This window comes from Primulina tabacum, chromosome 10, assembly GCF_025594145.1.
Source record: "Primulina tabacum isolate GXHZ01 chromosome 10, ASM2559414v2, whole genome shotgun sequence".
NCBI classification, from domain to species: Eukaryota; Viridiplantae; Streptophyta; class Magnoliopsida; order Lamiales; family Gesneriaceae; genus Primulina; species Primulina tabacum.
In genome coordinates, this window is record NC_134559.1 from 14549116 (window position 1) to 14568032 (window position 18917).

Here is an 18917-nt window from a genome sequence, read left to right on the forward strand (position 1 = left end):
TTACTAAATATGTTTTATTTTCAGGTTTTCTACGTTTTGGTAAAATAATGATAACTCAAGCTAGAAAATTCAAGGTGACTCAAACATGTTTGGAATTTTTGAGAAATTATCTACAACTTTGCAGAAGACATGATTGCCTAAAAAGTTCATTAAGATGATCAAATTGTGCAAATATCAAAAGGAGGACAAATTTACTTTTACTATGACCAGCATATAGTAAAAAAAATCATAACTATTTCAATATTTAACCAAATGAGGTGAACTAAGTGGCCAAATTCATCTACAGACAATTCTATTGCCGTTTTGAGTAGAGTCAAATTCGGTGATTAAAGTTGTGGAACGAAGCATTGAAAGAAGGGACATGGAATTGAACTTGGAGGAGACAAAGAATACTATTGCAACTACATGACATTAATAAAAATTTTGACCCTTTCTCTCATTTGGCCTATAAATAGAGGCCTTTTGCTAGCTTGGGAATCATTCTACCTCATTGTAAAATATAGTGTGAGTGTGTATCAAAGTTCTAAGTTCCAATATTTTTTTTTTCATGTTCTCAACTATGAGTGATATTTTAGTGTTGATCAAAAGTATGCTTATGACAAGCTAAATCTATTATGTCAAGGTGAAGAGGATGCATTATTGGTGAAGTAAGATTGTTTATATTTTGTATATTCTTTCTTTATTTCTTTTCATTTAGCTAACTTATTTTTATTGTAGGTATAAAAATGAATTATTTGTTGTTATCAATTTATATCAAATGCTTGATACCATTAAAGTGATTATCTTGATTTGTTGTTTAATTTTGATATAATAAATATTTCATCACTTATTATTATTATATATATATATATTTATATAATAATATCATAATATTTCATTTAGACGATAGCGTGGCTCTGCCGGTTGTTCTAAATGAAATATTATGATTTAATACTACCATCTAACAATCTAACATTTACTTTATCGCAACTAACTTTTATTTTTCGCATCTAACTTTTACTTTCTCACAACTAACTTTTACTTTTCCGCAACTAACATTTACTTTATCGCAACTAAGTTTTACTTTACCGCAACTAACTTATTAAATCAATATATTTCATTTAGGCAATAGCGTGGCTCTGCAGGTTGTTCTAAATGAAATATAATGATTTAATTTAATATTTACTTTATGCAATTATTTATTTATATAGTTATAATTATAATCATAGGTACCATATATAAAATATCGGTTAATTCGGTATTTTCTATAGTGAACTATATTATATTATGTGTGTGTTTAATTTTCTTGGAACCATTATTTATGGTGGTTTCTTTTGTTTTACTTTTAGTTAAACAATATTAAATAAACCAAGAATAAATCCTCAAGCCTTGACAAAATTTATAATTTGTAAACTTCATTCTTGCATTTGGTGATCTATAAATTAATAAATTTAAACTCAAAATAACCTCTCTGAGGATCGATCTCGTACTTACGAAATATATTACTTGCAGACAACCTACACTTGGGTGAATTATTATTTAAGTAGTAGCAGTATACAGATAAAGTATAATACCATAATCGAATAAAATCGTAAAATATTATTAAAATAAAGATTGTTTTGCATTAGAGTCAATAAAAGCCCTAGCAACATGTTGGCTTGCCGGGCACCTACTCCAACAATCTCCCACTTGCCCTATAGCCAACTACCCAAAGATCTCAGACCCATTGCTTCGCGATGCTTCTCAAACAATGGTCCTGGAAGGGGCTTCGTCAGTGGATAAACAACGTCATCTGCGGAGGATACTTTCTCTACTGATATGTCTCCTCTTCCCACAATCTCCCGGATTATGTGCAACTTTCTCAGTATATCTTTGGATCGTTGATGAAACCTCGGTTCCTTCGCTTGTGCTACAGCATCGGTGTTGTCACAGTAGACCGGGACTGGATCAACTGTTTGAGGAATGACACCCAACTCTTGGATGAAATTCCTCATCCAAACACCCTCTTAGCTACAGCCGATGCAGGTATGTATTCGGCCTCAGTGGTTGAATCCGCTGTGGTGTCTTGCTTGAAACTCTTCCAGGAGACATCACCACCATTGAGCTTGAATACAAATCCAGAGGTCGATTTCCAATCATCCACATCTGATTGGAAGCTAGAATCAGTGTAGTCTTCCAATTTTAGTTCTCCATACCCGTATACCAAGAACAAATTCTTAGTTCTTCTCAAGTACTTAAGAATGTCCTTTACTGCTTTTCAATGCAGTAGATCGGGATTCGACTTATATCGGCTTGCAACATTCAGTGCATATGCAATATCAGGTCGAGTAGATATCATACCACACATAATACTGCCTATGACAGACGCATAAGGGATGCGGCTCATGGTTTCTATCTCTTCATCAGTCTTAGGGTATAGACTTGGATAGATTCACACCATGAGACATTGAGAGATATCCTCTCGTGGACTCCTCCATAGAGAATCTCCTCAGTATGTTATCGATATATGTGGATTGGGTGAGCCCTAGCATCCTCTTTGATCTATCCCTATATATCTGTATTCCTAATATATGTTATGCTTCACCCATATCCTTCATGGAGAACTTACCAGCTAACCATACTTTAGTTGACTGCAACATCCCTACATCATTCCCAATGAGTAGTATGTCATCAACATAAAGCACTAGGAATGTCACTGTACTTTCACTAACCTTCTTGTATACATTAGGTCCCTCAGGATTTTTGGCAAAATCAAACTCTTTGAGAGTGTTGTAAAATCTGAGGTTCCAGCTCCTCGATGCCTTCTTGAGTCCATAAATGGATCTCTGAAGTTTTCATACCTTATGCTCACTTTCTACTGATGCGAATCCTTCAGTTTGAGACATGTAAATCTCTTCCTTAATATCCCCATTAAGGAATGCTGTCTTCACATCCATCTGCCATATTTCATAGTCATACTATGCTATTATGGCTAGCAGTATCCTAATGGACTTGAACATTGCGACTGGAGAAAAGGTTTCCTCATAGTCAACACCTTGCCTTTGAGTATATCTTTTTTCTACCAGTCTAGCTTTGAAGGTCACCACCTTCCCATCCGCTCCAAATTTCCTTTTGTAAATCTATTTGCATCCTATGGAAACAATTCCCTTAGGTGGATCTACTAAGGACCATACTTGGTTCGAATACATGGAGTCCATCTCGGACTGCTTGACTTCAAGCCATTTAGATGAATCGGCATCAGGCAATGCTTCCTTGAAATTTCTTGGATCACATCCAGGAATGGGCTCATCTTGGCCCTTTTCAAGAAGCAGGCTCAACCTATTAAGCGGTCTTGGGATCCATTCGGATCTCTTAGGAGCTTGTGTTTCTTTGCTTTGCTGTTGGGGTGTGGATTCTACTACTTGTGTAGTGGGTGGTTCTCGAATCTAATCGAGTTCTATCATCCTGCCTTTTCTAATTAATAGAAACTTCTTCTCTAGGAATGTGGCATTCCTTGAAACAAACCCCTTTGTTTCACTAGGATAAATAGATGTATTATCCAACAGAGTTATTTGGATATCAAGCAAAGTAGCACAAATTGTCTCTAATATACAATTTGTCTCTCACTGCCTGCTTCACGTAAGCAAGGCATCCCCATATTCTTAGATAAGAATATTTGGGCAGCTTTCCCATCCATATCTCATATCGAGTTTTATCCACTGCCTTTGTATGAGCTTGATTCAACAACCTTGCCTCTGTTTCAAGCGCATATCCCCATAGGGATGGCGGCAACTCAGTGAATCCCTTCATAGATCGGACCATGTCCATCAATGTCCGATTACGACGTTCTGACACACCATTGAACTAGGGTGTGGCAGGCGGAGTCCATTGTGAGAGAATCCTATTCTCGTTAAGGTAGTCTTGAAACTCAGTACTCAAGTATTCTCCACCTTGATCTAATCGTACTGTTTTAATATTCTTTCCTAATTGTTTCTCTACTTCTGCTCTGAATTCTTTGAACTTTTCAAAGTCTCCAGACTTGTATTTCATTAAATACACATACCCAAACCTCGAAAGGTCAGCGGTAAAAGTAATGAAGTAGAAATGGCCAAATCTCATGCTAACACTTAGCGGGCCACACACATATGTATGGATCAAATGCAACAGATCATGTGCACGTTCCACTTTCCCTAGGAAAGGGGCCTTGGTCATTTTTCCTTTCAGACAGGACTCACACGTCTCTTAGAGAGTTTATGTATGACGAGTCAAAAATGCCCTCTCCCACTAGCTTGTGGATCCTTCTTTGGAAAATATGTCCTAGCCTAACGTGTCACAAATGTGCTTGGTTTAGACTATCTTGTTTTCTTTTGGTTGTTGTTGAAATTGTGTTTACTTGGACATTCACTTATCATTGCCAAAACATTTCTGGCCCAGATAATTTCTTATGTTCAGACTTCTTGCAGTGAAGCAAACATGTTCTGACTTATCGGGCTTTGTCAAATTCAAGACCCACCACCTTCTCAATAGGCCCAATCATACTTACACCATGCTCATGGGCAAGAGCCCCATCTTGCATGCGTGTGATCATGAGCTCCATGAAAGTATTGTGCATCATTGTATGAGTTTAATGCACTATGCAACTCTTGCATGTGTATTTGAATGTCAACAGCATTCAACATTTCCTCAATCTGTTTCTACAGTTCATTTGACATAGAAGTGAGCATATTACACTTTAGCTTGCATACTATGGTCCCACCATCTTGCACGCTTTGTCAGTTCAGCAAGACTGACATTAGTGTGTATGCTATTTTCTCCGAATTTAGAACAATTTTCTCAGCCATTCTTGAAAATTAGTGTTCGATTAGCTTGTTTTAATGATAGAAATGGATTACGTGACGAAATCGTAAATATACTGATGTGGACACAGAATAAACGTTACCGACTATTTTAAAATATTTTGTAAGACGTTAAATATGGACTTTTGTTTTTACGAATTGCCTCCTACTATTTTGACATTTTCACCACCCTCTGATGACAAACGGGAAATCCAATTTCCTTAGTGAGTACGCAAGGTCCAATTGCAAAATTATGATCCCGAATAATATCAGCCAATCATAACTTCAAATGGTAGAGCCCAATTGCAACTCCTTGCAACCATTACGTAATTTTGCCTCACATTTGAGGAGGGTCCAATAATATGATCTCCTTTCTCTTCACGTGTCGAGCTCGGCCCATCAATATTGAAACTTAATGGACGGTCGCCATGAGATCCCTCAATAATATGAGCCGAAGTCATGGGAGTTCCACGTAGTTCGCATCAAATATGTCAGTGGAAGTCACAGATTTCCGGCGTACAGGCCACCTCAATAATATGAGCTAGAAACTGACCGCGGGTAGCGTTCATCATGCAACCACCGTTGATGGAAGACAAGGAATTATTAAAATTTCTTTTAATTATCCTTCTATTGGGCTTGATTTAAATTTTGGATCTCATCCAAAATGAGGGATTTTAATTTAAAAAATTTGTCTCATTGTTAATTTTAAAACTCGTGACATGATTGTTTGTATGATTGCCGGATTCATGCAACTCTTGTTATTATATTAATAATAACGAACATACTGATTATTTATAATATATCACATAGATCATAAATAATAAAGGATGATCGATTACCGAGAGCTAATTGATCCGTACGAGCCACATACGGATCCATCTCCATAACCTAGGTAAATGCAGGGATACAAATACAATATTACATAAGCTTTCAATATTTTACATGTCTTCGATCTTCTAAACTCTTCACGAGGATCGGGCCCACCGTCTTCAAATCTTGATTTCCAACTAATACTAAAATTTACATTAAATATCCATGGCACATTGGGATACAAATTTATGGGGTGGGAACGGACGATAAATCAGGTCTACTTTTAATTATCAAATAATCAAAAAATTACAACACGTAAAATATCCTAACATACCCCTAGCACATTGGTCATGGTTCTCGATCATCATTTTAACATATAATATCATATATTATATAAATCTAATAATATCACATATTATCAATAAATCGTGTATATCGTAAATTATCACTAACCGTCATATTATGAAATTAAATAAACACTTCTATTTAATTTCAAATAATTAAATTTGTTGTAAAACATCTTTTACCATAAATAATTAAAATCAAATTTCAATTATTTATTTTGTAAGAAATTGATTTTATCAAAATTGTTGTAGGGGTAAAATCGTTTGTATTTTCACAAAATATCAATTTAACCTAAAATTTTAAATAATCAAAAAATCGCCACCGGCCCGAACAATTCTAGCCCACGACCCAGCGCGGTGCCCGAGACGTTCCCGGGAACCCGCCCGCTTTTGGCCAAAAATTTATTCCCACATCTTTCATGAAGTGGCCGTGACTTTCATTCAAAGGAGGAGAGGTTTTGGAGTGATTTTTGTGTGCAATTTTTTATCCTTCTACAATGAGCCCTAATGATCTATTTATAGAGTGAAACTCCTAATCTAATTAGGAGTCCATCTCCCACAAAGACTCTAATAATTTTATTATATTTAAACTCTCATATAATTAATATATAATAAATTTATTAACCTTTAATAATACATGATATAATAATGTCATATACACATATTATATATCATCATATTAAATATATACAAGTATATGTATATTAAATTAAATAACTATTATTTAATTTATAAATTAACTCATTGGTTAATTTAATTCTAGACCTCTCTAGAATATTTATGGGAATTTATGCATGTTAGTAGTCACCACTACTACCACAATCATTTAATTAGTAAATTTCAAATTCAATAAAAAAATGATTTCGAACTCATTATAACCCTGATCGATGATCCGAGAGCGTCGATGTACCAATGATACAAATCTTATTCATATAATGAAAATCAAAAATTTCGAAGATCAAAATTTTCACATACCAAATTTAGAACTTACCATATATGGCAGTTACCATATTTGGCAGCTGCCAGTTTTAGCGAACTCCTTCACAAAACAGGCAATTCCACTTTCCTTCCTTATTTAGCAATCATGCCAACTTCCAGTTCTTCCACCCTATGGAATCAGCTCATAAACTTCTTTATAAGCTTCATGTTTGATCTCCATCAAACTATAGTCGCCAAATTCCAACTCCTTGAAATTTGACTATCTCAACGGGAACACAGAATCCGATACTTGTGTAACCCTCAATGGCTCAGGGATACAGCTAGCCGTGGGTTCACATCTCCATGTGATTCAGAATAACATTATTATTATTCGGGCTTACCCTAGTTAGCCCCATTCTTTTCACCAACACCTTGATCAAGAATGTCAGAACTCATTTCTGATTGCACCCATCGGATCATGGTATGAGCGTCTAGTAGCATCGCCTCATGATCCCCTAGGTATCGCTGATAGTGCTTGCAAGAACCTTTAGTCATGGTTAGCATACAGTACGGTCTCTTCAACACATATATCCCGATCGAATATGCAACCATTGGTATATCGAGAGTTGCATATAAATTCGATAACGATGCGATTTATCTTTGAGTACTAATAGTGGCATGGCATGTGCAACTAGGAAAACACCTTTCCCTAAAGCACATTTCTTGCTCTGGCCAGAGACTCCTTTCACTATTAACTCATCAGATGACATAGGATATCTTCACCCGTAGGCGAACGGTGAATCCCCGACAACAATGCATTTGCCTCCTACGTATTTCGAAACTACACCCAACCTCGCCACCTGATGACCCTCGATGGAGTCGGTAAACGGATCAAAGTGCATGCTAGTACATATAGCCCCTACATTGTCCCGGGTCAAAGGACTAATGGTGTACAACCATAACTGCGGACTATTCCGCTCGATAAGTGGGAACCACTTGGATAGTTCGAGGGAGGGTTGTTCAGTGCATCATCATATGATCACCCATCTGTGTGAATGGACATCTCTATGCCCTTGCCAATGAAACATGGCGTTTACACCACAAATGCTACTGTCAAACTCGAGCAAGCTTTATCCTTGTTTTAGGCGGCTGATTCGACTAGGAACCTATTTAGAATATACGGTACACTTCCTAATGAGTTTAATGATCTTACGTTGCGACGCAGACCTCATGGTACCTATTGTATATTCAAGGACTTTATCTATGCAGGTTGCATAGGTATACAGATAAAGTATAATGCCATAATCGAATAAAATTGTAAAATATTATTAAAATAAAGATTGTTTTGCATTAGAATCAATAAAAGCCCTAGCAACATGTTGGCTTGCCGGGCACCTACTCTAACAGGATAGATTCCGAGTAAAATTCACCCGATGTATATTTCACCTGTGCGAATAAAATGTGAATTCTTTCAGTTTTTGTTGAGGAACTTGAGTTCGTGTGTATTGCCCATTTCGCCCAGTAGAGCTAGGGGTAGTCAAATTGTTAGCGTAGATGCCTGTGATAAGTGCAATTTGTGCACTTAAATTATCCTTATAATTCGTATAGATTGTTAGTTTTCTTGGGTGGAATTATGCGTTTTTTTTTTGGTTTTGATGTGAATTCAGGAATCTGGGTAAGGCGTATTACATAGGCGTAAAAAAGGAATGAAAATGGCGCTTGAAAGAAAATGGTGAGCTTGGTAGGCAGAGAGACCCACGCATATGCGCGAGTCAGAGGCGCGAGACAAAGCGAAGCACGAAGGAAAGCAGAGGACCCCGCGCATATGCGCGGAGCTAGTGCGCGCATATGCGCGCGAGACAAATTTCCCCACACACAAAGCAGAGAGAATCGCGCATATGCGCGAGTCTTTGGCGCGCATATGCGCACGGGCACAGATCTCAGATTTAATTAGGTTTCGTCGCGGACTTTAAAAAGAGGGGAGAATTGATTCTAGGCCGACAGCCGATAGCGGGATTAAGGAGCAAAAAAGTAAAAGCCAACGCAATAAGGAACGCGAAGAACAGAGATAGAAGACACTTAATCCAGACACAGAGACACACTTTCATCTCTCTTCAACATGTTTTTAATTTGGTTCTTTACTTTTACAGCTTTTAATGATTATAAGTAGGTTTTGTTGTGATCTAGATTCGAGTATGAACTAATTTTATTTCCTAGAGATTAACGTAGTCTTGGTCGAACCTATATTAATGGACTTGTGCACTTTCATTGAATTAATTCATCTGGTTTATTTGTGATTTCTTGTCTTTAATGCTTTTGGATTACTGATCATAATTAGATTGATTAAATAATTAAGATCTAGCACTCGAGAGAGGGGATTGAAATTAAGATTAGGGAAATCACATCGTCAAATGGTTATAACGTGAAAAAGATGTATAACGCTGGTGAATCCATAAAAAGAACCTTTTTTGTATATATTATTGGTTATGTGATTTTGAATCGATATAGTAAAATCAATAATAGATAATACAGTTCTATTTATCATTTGAAAAGGGAAATAGAAAAAAAATTGCGAGTTCTTGGTTAATAATCATGATGCGATTTAATGATATGTTAGTAAATTTTAAGTTAGCATAGGGGAGATTAGACGAAATCACATCTATAGATCGATCTACTCACTGAATTTCAACTGCGTGTTAAGAATTACATGATTTGTTATTTTCTTTGAATTAATTATAAACTATCTAATTGATTTTTCTAAATAAAGTTGAACTATGTCAATTATGGTACTTAATATACAGTTTTAAATAATTAATCATCGTGGGAACGATATCTGTACTTATACAAGTACTAAAACTTACAACGTATACTTGCGTAGTGAAAATACTCAACAAGTTTTTGGCGCCGTTGCCGGGGAGTAAATTATTTAATTGCATATTAATATCGTTACTAAGTAGTCTTGACTTTAATTTAGAATTTATTTTATGTATTTATTTTGTTAATTTACAATCATTTCTGTTTTGCAGTACATGCGAAGATATCAAAATCCCGACTTGCTTATTTTTGATCTGGAAATCGAAAGAACTGCCAGAAGATTAAGGAAAGCAAGAAGAGATGAAATTAAAGCAATTACTGAAAATAGAGATAATCATAATGAACTCACAAGATAGGTGCCAATCCGAGAACATTTCTGCCCAGTCATTAACGCTCACTACTCTGGAATAGCTCGCGGAACCATTGCTGCTAATCACTTCGATCTAAAGCCCGCAATCATCAACATGGTTCAACAGAACCAGTTTGGAGGAGCAGCCACTGCAGATCCCCATCTTCACCTAAGAACTTTTCTGGAGATCACGGACAAGGTAAAAATTAACGATGTTTCTGACGAAATTATTCGGTTGCATCTATTTCCATTTTTCTCTCAGGGATCAAGCAAGGAGTTGGCTCCAATATCTACCTCTGGGGAGTATTACTACATGAACAGATTTGGTTACGAAGTTTCTGTCAAAGTATTTTCCTCTTTCCAAGTCTGCGCAGCTGAAAATAGACATCACCAATTTCAGGCAGAATGAATTCGAGCTGTTATATGAGGCTTGGGAGAGATACAAAGAATTACTCAGGAAGTGTCCGAATCATGGATATGAAAAATGGGTGCAGATAGAGTTATTTTACAATGGTTTAGATGGGCCAACTAGAGGGAATGTGGATGCAGCCGCCGGAGGTACTATTTTCTCCAAAACACTTGATGAGGCTTATGAATTGCTTGAGCAGATGACCATTAATAGTTATCAGTGGCCTAGTGAGAGATCTGGGGATCAAAGAAACCTGCTGGATTGTATTCCGTAGACCCGATCACATCACTTACCGAATAGGTGTTGGAAACTTAATTTCGATCGTTTGAAAAACTAAGTGATTAATTAATTGGACTAACTGATCAAGTTAATTGTAGTAACTGAACTATACAAATCAACTGACAGTTGCCTAACTGAAGATTAATGCGCAGTTTATCGAAGGCAAATAAAACCAGCTGAACTGAACTTACGAAGACAACTGACTGATCAGTTTCCAACTGATCAGTTGACATATTCAGTTGTGAGCTTATCAGCTGATCATTCAGCTGTACACGCCATCAGTTGAAAAGGACATTCAACCGACAACAGTACAAAGCAGACTACAACTCATAGTGGAACGCCGCATTTCAGAGCTTACAGTGTACGAATTTTAGAAGAATATCGACGTGGCAATCAACGGATATTTTGATTCAAATGACATTTAAAGTTACCGTTGAAAAGAAGCCTATAAATAGGTGAGAAGAGCAGTTGAGCAAGCAACCAATAGATCTATCTCTTCTCAAGCTTGCTGTTACCCTGCTGAATTCATAGTTCTTACTCAAAGATCAAAAGCTCACACTTATCTGATTTATGTGTAGCATTTGAGGCTACCTTTCGAGCTTACAAGCACAAATCGTTGTATTATTTATTTGATCTTATCTAGATCATTTTTTTTTGCTAAGTTCAGTCGAAGAACTGTGAGTTATTTAGTAAACTAAGAGTTTCAGTTTTGGCAGTGTTAAGTCCAAACTGAAGTGGGTGTGTACAATATTTGTATCGATCAAAGTCTTTTAGTGCATATCCTATCCTTGTGATAGAAGGGGTGCACGTAGGAGTTATTTCATTCTCCGAACATCCATAAATCTTCGTGTTATTACTTCAGTTATTTATTCTATCTTTCAATCAGTTTATTTCCGCAACTGTCATCAGTTAAACTTATTAGTCATTGACTGACAAGATTCCTAGTTTAAGTTTGTCACAGAACTGACACCTCATTCGAAAAGATTCAAAAATCGTTAATGTTTATTCAGCCCCCCTTCTGAACACATTTCAACCTATCAACCAATCCTAACAAGTGGTATCAGAGCAGTTGAATCTTGTCTCAGAATATTCTTATTCTCAAAATTGATCAACATGTCTTCATTCAATAAAATACCGATCTTTTCCAGAGAAGATTTTGACGACTGGAAAATCAGAATGCAGGCTTAGCTTCACAAGATGACGAAATGTGGTATGTCATTACTGATGGTTCCATGAATATTCTAAAAGCAAATACAGCAGTTGCCATTATTGGTGGGACACCTCATCGTATAGAAAAGCCCATAGATGAATGGACAACTGAGGAAAAAAAGAAAGCAAACCTAGACAATGTGGCTAAGGATATATTATATAAAACTCTGGATAAAATCACTTTCAGCAAAATCAAGATGTGCAAAACTGGCAAAGAAATATGGGAGAAACTGATCCAGCTGTGTGAAGGGAACGAGCAAACAAAAGAGAACAAGCTATAAGTTGTTGTTCAGAAGTTTGATAACATCAAGATGAAAGCTGAAGAATCCTTGCACGAATATGATGAGAGGATCAGTGGTATTATCAATGAGCTGAATGCACTTGGAAAAGTGTATTCGAACAAAGAAGTGGCACTAAAGGTGGTCAGACATCTTCCCAAAGAATGGGATGTCAAGACCATGGCAATGAGAGAATCTAAGGACCTGAACAAGGTCGAACTTCATTACTTGTTTGCTGATATAAAGGCTTACGAGTTTGAACTACAAACCAGAGAACGAGAACCTTTTACACTTGCTGCCACAACTACTTTAACTACTGTCAGACTGGAACCAACTGGTTCAGCTGACAAATCTGCTGATCAACTTAGCAATGATGCTATGTCATTGTTTGTGAAGAAATTTGGAAGGTTATGAGAAGAAATCAAGGAAAATTCCAGAAGCAATATCAGAAAAATCAGTCCAAAGCAAGAATCCTATGCTTGCTACAACTGTGGCAAATCTGGTCATTTCATAGCAGACTGTCCTAAGCCAAAGAAGGACAGTCGAGTATCAACTGAAAAGGGAAAGAAGCCCTATGAGCACAGAAGAAGGACCAAGGAAGACAAGAAATCTTATAAAAGAAACATGAAGCGCTTTTGGCTGAAGAGAGAAGTCTAAGTGGGCTGAAACTGACAGTGATGAGTCAGAACCAGAAAACCCAATCAGTTCAAGTGAAGATGAAGAGGAAGTCAAGTGCTTAATGGCAGATGATGTTGAACTAGAGTCAGCAAGTGAACAGGTATATGACTTCAGCTCTTCTGATTTTACTCCCGAGGAACTCATTACCACATTGCATGACATGGTAGATGAGTATCACAAACTTGCTAAATCACTTCAGAAGGTTAGAATTGAGCAAACTGATCCCAATGACAACGAAACAGAAAATGATAAGTCAGTTGAACTGTTGAGTCTAAAAAGAGGAGATTGCTCAACAAAAAGCTGAAATGATTGAAAATCAAGCTTTGATATGTCAATTAAAAACAGAAATTTCAAAACATACTGAACTGATTCAAGCTTGGAACAAGTCTTCAGTTACACTGACTGAAATGCTGAATTGACAAAAATCAGTTGATGATAAAACTGGTTTAGGCCTTAACAATCATGTTGAAAATTCTGCAAGTGATACACAACCAAGGTTGAATGAAAACAACGGAAAGTACATTACCTTTGTAAAATCAACCATGGTAAATGAATTTTCAAAACCTAGTAAACCAGCTGTTCAATTGACTGAAAGTAAAAACAAAGGCAAATAACATGGAATTAGATATAGCTCTTAGAGTTCAATTGATTCAAGAAACTGGTCACCTAAACGATTCAGTCACAAAAATCAATACTCAAGGAATGACTATTACAATTACTACAACTGTAATCCAGTTCAGAAACGATATCAAAAGAATAGTCAGTTGAAAAAGGATAAAAATCATACTTTTTCATCCTCACATGACACACAAATTGCCAAGAACTCGAGAAAAATCATTTGGAACACAGTGACTGGGAAGTCAGTTAGACTGATTCAAGTCTGGGTTCTTAAAGGACTAATTAGTTTAGGACCCAAATGAATATGGGTACCAAAATTATATATACCGTGTGATTGCAGGTAACATGTACAATCAAAGAAACAACTTGGTATCTAGACAGTGGCTGTTCGCGACATATGACAGGAGATGCAAATTTGCTATCTCAACTGATCAAATATACTGGACCAAACATCAGTTTTGGAGACAACTCCAAAGGTAAAACTGTGGGCAAGGGTAAGCTTATCCATGGTAACTTTACAATTAAAGATGTTTTGATAGTTGAGAATTTGAAGTATAACTTGATAAGAATCAATCAGTTATGTGACAATAATTTCTCAGTTAGTTTGACAGACACACTTGTTCAGTTAGAGACTCAACTGATGAGGTCATTCTAACTGGAAATCGTTGTGGAAATACTTACAAAGTCAGTTGGACTGAACAACCTTATACACCATTTTTGTTTCAATGGCTTCCAAATCTTCTAAAAACTGGTTGTGGCATAAGAGGTTGAACCACTTAAACTTTAAATCTATTGCATATCTGTGTAACCATGATCTTGTAACTGGTTTGCTCAAAATAGATTTTTCAAAAGATAAAGTTTGTTCAGCATGTCAGTTTGGTAAACAATTAACATATTCATTCAAAAACAGAGGTTGTAAATCATCTTTCTGATGCTTAGAACTATTACATATGGATCTTTTTGGTCCTATACCATTCATGAGTTTAGGGGGAATGAAATACACCCTAGTAGTTGTGGATGAATTTTCATGATTTACTTGGGTTATTTTTCTCAAATCAAAAGACCAAACTGTTGTACAACTGTTTAAGCTCTTCAAAAGACTTTTAAATGAAAAATCAGTTGGGATTGATCGAATAAGGTCTGACAGAGGGACTGAATTCATCAATCAAAATCTTTCAACTTTTTTAGAAAACACTTGAATCAAGCATGATCTCTCAGCAACTAGAACACCTCAGCAAAATGGTGTAGCTGAGAGATGAAATCGGACCCTTAAAGAATCTGCTAGAACAATGCTTGCTGATTCTGGTATTTCTCAAAGGTTTTGGGCTGAAGCAGTTAAAACTGCATGTTATACTCAGAACAGATCAATGATTAATAAGAATCATGTGAAAACACCATATGAGATCTGGCATGAAAGAAAAAGTATGGTTTCTTATTTCAAGATATTTGGCTGCATATGTTTTATTCTTGATAATGGTAAAAATCATTTAAAAGCCTTTGATGCTAAATCTGCAGAGTGAATATTTCTCTGATATTATTCAGTTAGCAAAGCATATAGAGTTTTTAATAAAAATTCTTTAAATGTTGAAGAATCCATTCATGTTTTTTTGATGAAACTGTACTAACTGATAAGCCAACTGATCCAGTTGAGCTAGTTGATCGATTTACAGAGATCAGTTTGGAGGATGAAAGTGAAGAAGAAAATCATATCAATAGAAATGTCCTTCAAACACCTGAACCAGAAATACTAGATCAATCAGATGAACAGGAACCTGCTCCTGATAATCAGTTGGTGGAGCAAACAGATGATATTCAGTTACCAACTGATACAGCTCTAACTGAAACTGAAAACATTCAATTGCCAACAAAAGCAGTTGCTGATATGGAAACAACAAATGCTGAACTCAGATGGAAGAAATCTCATCCTCCAGAATTGGTGATAGGTAATCCATCTGACCCGGTAAGAACAAGAAATCAAATGCTTAATTTGTTCATTCATTCTGCCTTTGTCTCACAACTGGAACCAAAGAAAACTGATGAAGCTCTTGCTGATCCTAACTGGATAAATGCAATGCAAGAGGAGCTAAATCAGTTTACCCATAACAATGTCTGGAACTTAGCTCCAAGACCAGTTTGCAAAACTATTAGAGGTACAAAATAGGTATTCAGAAATAAATTGAACGAAGATGGTTCAGTTGCACGCAATAAAGCAAGACTTGTTGCAGAAGGATATAGGCAGGAAGAAAGAATTGACTATAATGAAACGTATGCACCAGTTGCAAGACTGGAAGCAATCAAAATGTTCCTTGCCTATGCATCATTCAAGAACTTCAAAGTCTATGAAATGGATATAAAAAGTGCATTTCTGAATGGTCAGTTGCAAGAAGAAGTTTATATTGAACAACCTCCAGGTTTTATCATTCACACTTTTCCTGATCATATCTATCATTTGAACAAAGCTTTATATGGTCTTAAACAAGCTCCAAGAGCTTGGTGTGAGACACTTTCAAAATTCTTAACTGATCATGATTTTACTGTTGGATCAGTTGACAAGACCTTGTTCAAATTTTCTAAAAATGATCACATTTTACTTGTGCAAATATATGTTGATGATATTATATTTGGGTCAACTAACCCCAAATTATGTGAGAAATTTGTCAAGTTAATGCAGGACAAATTTGAAATGAGTATGATGGGTGAACTAACATTCTTTCTCGGACTAAAAGTGAAGCAACTAGAAACTGGTATCTTTATCAGTCAAACCAAATATACGAAAGAATTGCTCAAGAAATTTGGCATGGAAACATGTTCAGCTGCAAGCACTCCCCTGAGTTCATCAGTCAAACTGGACAATGATCCAGGGGGAATATCAGTTGAGACGACACTCTACAGAGGTTTAATAGGTTCATTATTGTACCTAACTGCTAGTCGTCCTGATATTGTATTTATTGTTTGCATGCTAAGCAATCGCATTTTATATTTGTCAAAAGAATTTTAAAATATTTAAAAGGCACTCAAAATGTGGGATTATGGTACGCTAAAGACTCTTCTTTCAATTTAGTTGGATATTCAGATACAGATTATGCAGGATGTAAGCTAGATCGTAAAAGCACCAATGGATCTTGTCAGTTTCTAGGAGACAGACTGATCTCATGGTTCAGAAATAAGCAAACATCCATAACTACTTCCACAACTGAAGCAGAATACTTAGCTGCTGGAAGCTGCTGTGCCCAACTGCTCTGGATTCAGCAACAACTGAAAGATTATGGAGTTGATGCTAAAGAATCTCCCATATTTTGTGATAATACAAGCACGATTGCAATAACTTACAATCCAGTTCTTCACTCAAGGACCAAGCACATTGATGTCAGACATCACTTCATCAGAGATCATGCTATGAAGAAGCTATCAGACTGGAATATGTGTCAACTGAACAACAAGCTGCTGATATCTTCACCAAACCATTTCCAGAGACTAAGTTTTCTCACTTTCGCAATATACTTTGTTTCATTGATTTATCTTAATTATATCAGTTTTATTGCTGCTTTGTTAATAACTGTTCATTCAATTTGTCATTTTAATGCTTGTCAATTGATGTCAGTTAGTCATTTATCAGTTATTATATTCAGTTTGTTAACTGTTTGTCAACTGATGTCAGTTAGTCAGTTATCAGTTCTTGTATTCAGTTTGTCAACTGAAGTTAGTCAGTTAGCCGAAACTGGACATGATTCCTGAGAAGTTTATTCAAGTGAAGAAGGAGATTGGGATGGAAGGAGCTCCCAAATCAGTTAAGAAAGTACGGAAGGAGACTCAGAAGAAGGTGCTTAAGCGCAAGCTGATTGTTAGTGAAACTGACTCAGAAAAGACTCCATCACCCAAGGTCATCAAGAATGCACGAACCTTGAATACAAAGCCTATTGTTACAGTTGGGACCATTCCAACTGAAAGATTGATGCAGTCGAGAGCTCAACAGCCTATCAAGGCTATCCCACTGAAAGCTGTTCCAACTGAACCCTCAACTGAGGATCAGTTGCCTCTATCTACCATTCTACTGAAGAAGAAAGTCACTGAATCTCGTGAAAAGAAGAAGCTTGCTGGAGTTAAGGCTCCATTAATCACTATTACTGGCTACACTTCCCTACCTACTGCAAGACCTAAGGGAATAGTGATCAGGGAAAAGATTGATGCAACTACATCAGGGTTGAACAATCCTCATGTCCTGACTGACTCTAAAGGCAAAGGAAAATTGCAAGAAGAACCCAGGCCAACCAATGCTATCCAAACTCACATTGAGGTAAACACAGGGAGACCGAATAACTTTGCTGATGCCCTGAACCGAGCAAAAGGAGCTGAAGCTGGCCTGATTAGGCAAAAAGGAGCTTCATATGTTCCTCCAGTACCGAGACAGCAACAAAATTCGACTCCATCCCAACAACCCCCTCCCAGATTTGAGAGTGGTAGTAGCAGTGGTGGGAAGAAATATTTTTTGAAAGCCCGAGGAAAACAGTTCAAGAAGTCAGGGAGCAGTTCATCTAGCTCCGGTGGTTCTCGACAGAGCCAGAGTAGTACAGGGGTCTTTTGCAGGACTTGTGGAGGGAGACATCCCACAGAGCAATGCCAAAGAGTACTTGGTAGTTGCCGTATTTGCAGATAGCAGGGACATTTTGCTAGAGTTTGTCCACAGAGAGGTTCTCAAGGATCCCAGGGAGCAGAATCATCTTGATCAGTGGCTTAGACAGATAGACAACCATCCGCTGTTCACTCTTTCCAGCCACCACCGACGACTCCTCAGTCACAGAAGAGGCCAGGAGGAAGCCAGATTGTGAACCAGCCTCCTAGACAACATGCTAGAGTATTTGCTTTGATTGAAGAACAGGGTCAAGGAACACCAGATGATGTTGTGGCAGGTAACTGTTCTTTATGTGGTTATCTTGCTTACGTATTGATTGATACGGGTGCGTCCCATACATTTATTTCTGAGCGATTTGCATTGATTCATGCATTGCCTGTTGAGTCATTATCTGCTGTAATATCTGTCTCTTCTCCTCTGGGGAAAGGTTTGATATCAGTGAATTCTGTGAAACATTGTATGCTACAGTATGACTGGACATGAGATTGAATTAGACTATATTGTACTTGGGTTGTCTGATTTTGACTGAATTATTGGTATTGATATGCTGACCAAGTATAGAGCTACTGTAGATTGTTTCTAGAAGATTGTGAGATTCAGACCTGATATGGCTGATGATTGAAAATTTTACGGTAAGGGTTCTAGATCTAGAATTCCTTTGATATCTGCTATGTCTATGACTCGATTATTACAGAAAGGAGCGGAGGGATTCCTTGTATATTCAGTTGACTTACTGAAATCAAGCCCATCATTGGCTGATTTGCCAGTGGTCTGTGAGTTTGCTGATG

General features: G+C 36.9%; 1 protein-coding gene across 1 annotated transcript; it reads left to right on the plus strand.

Moving 5' to 3' along the window:
• Positions 1 to 10143: 10143 nt before the first annotated feature.
• Positions 10144 to 10711, plus strand: LOC142504942 (uncharacterized). The gene is made up of 3 exons (XM_075617781.1): positions 10144 to 10227; positions 10291 to 10374; positions 10523 to 10711. The coding sequence occupies exons 1-3, from the start codon at positions 10144 to 10146 to the stop codon at positions 10709 to 10711; spliced, it is 357 nt and encodes a 118-aa protein (XP_075473896.1).
• Positions 10712 to 18917: the final 8206 nt, after the last annotated feature.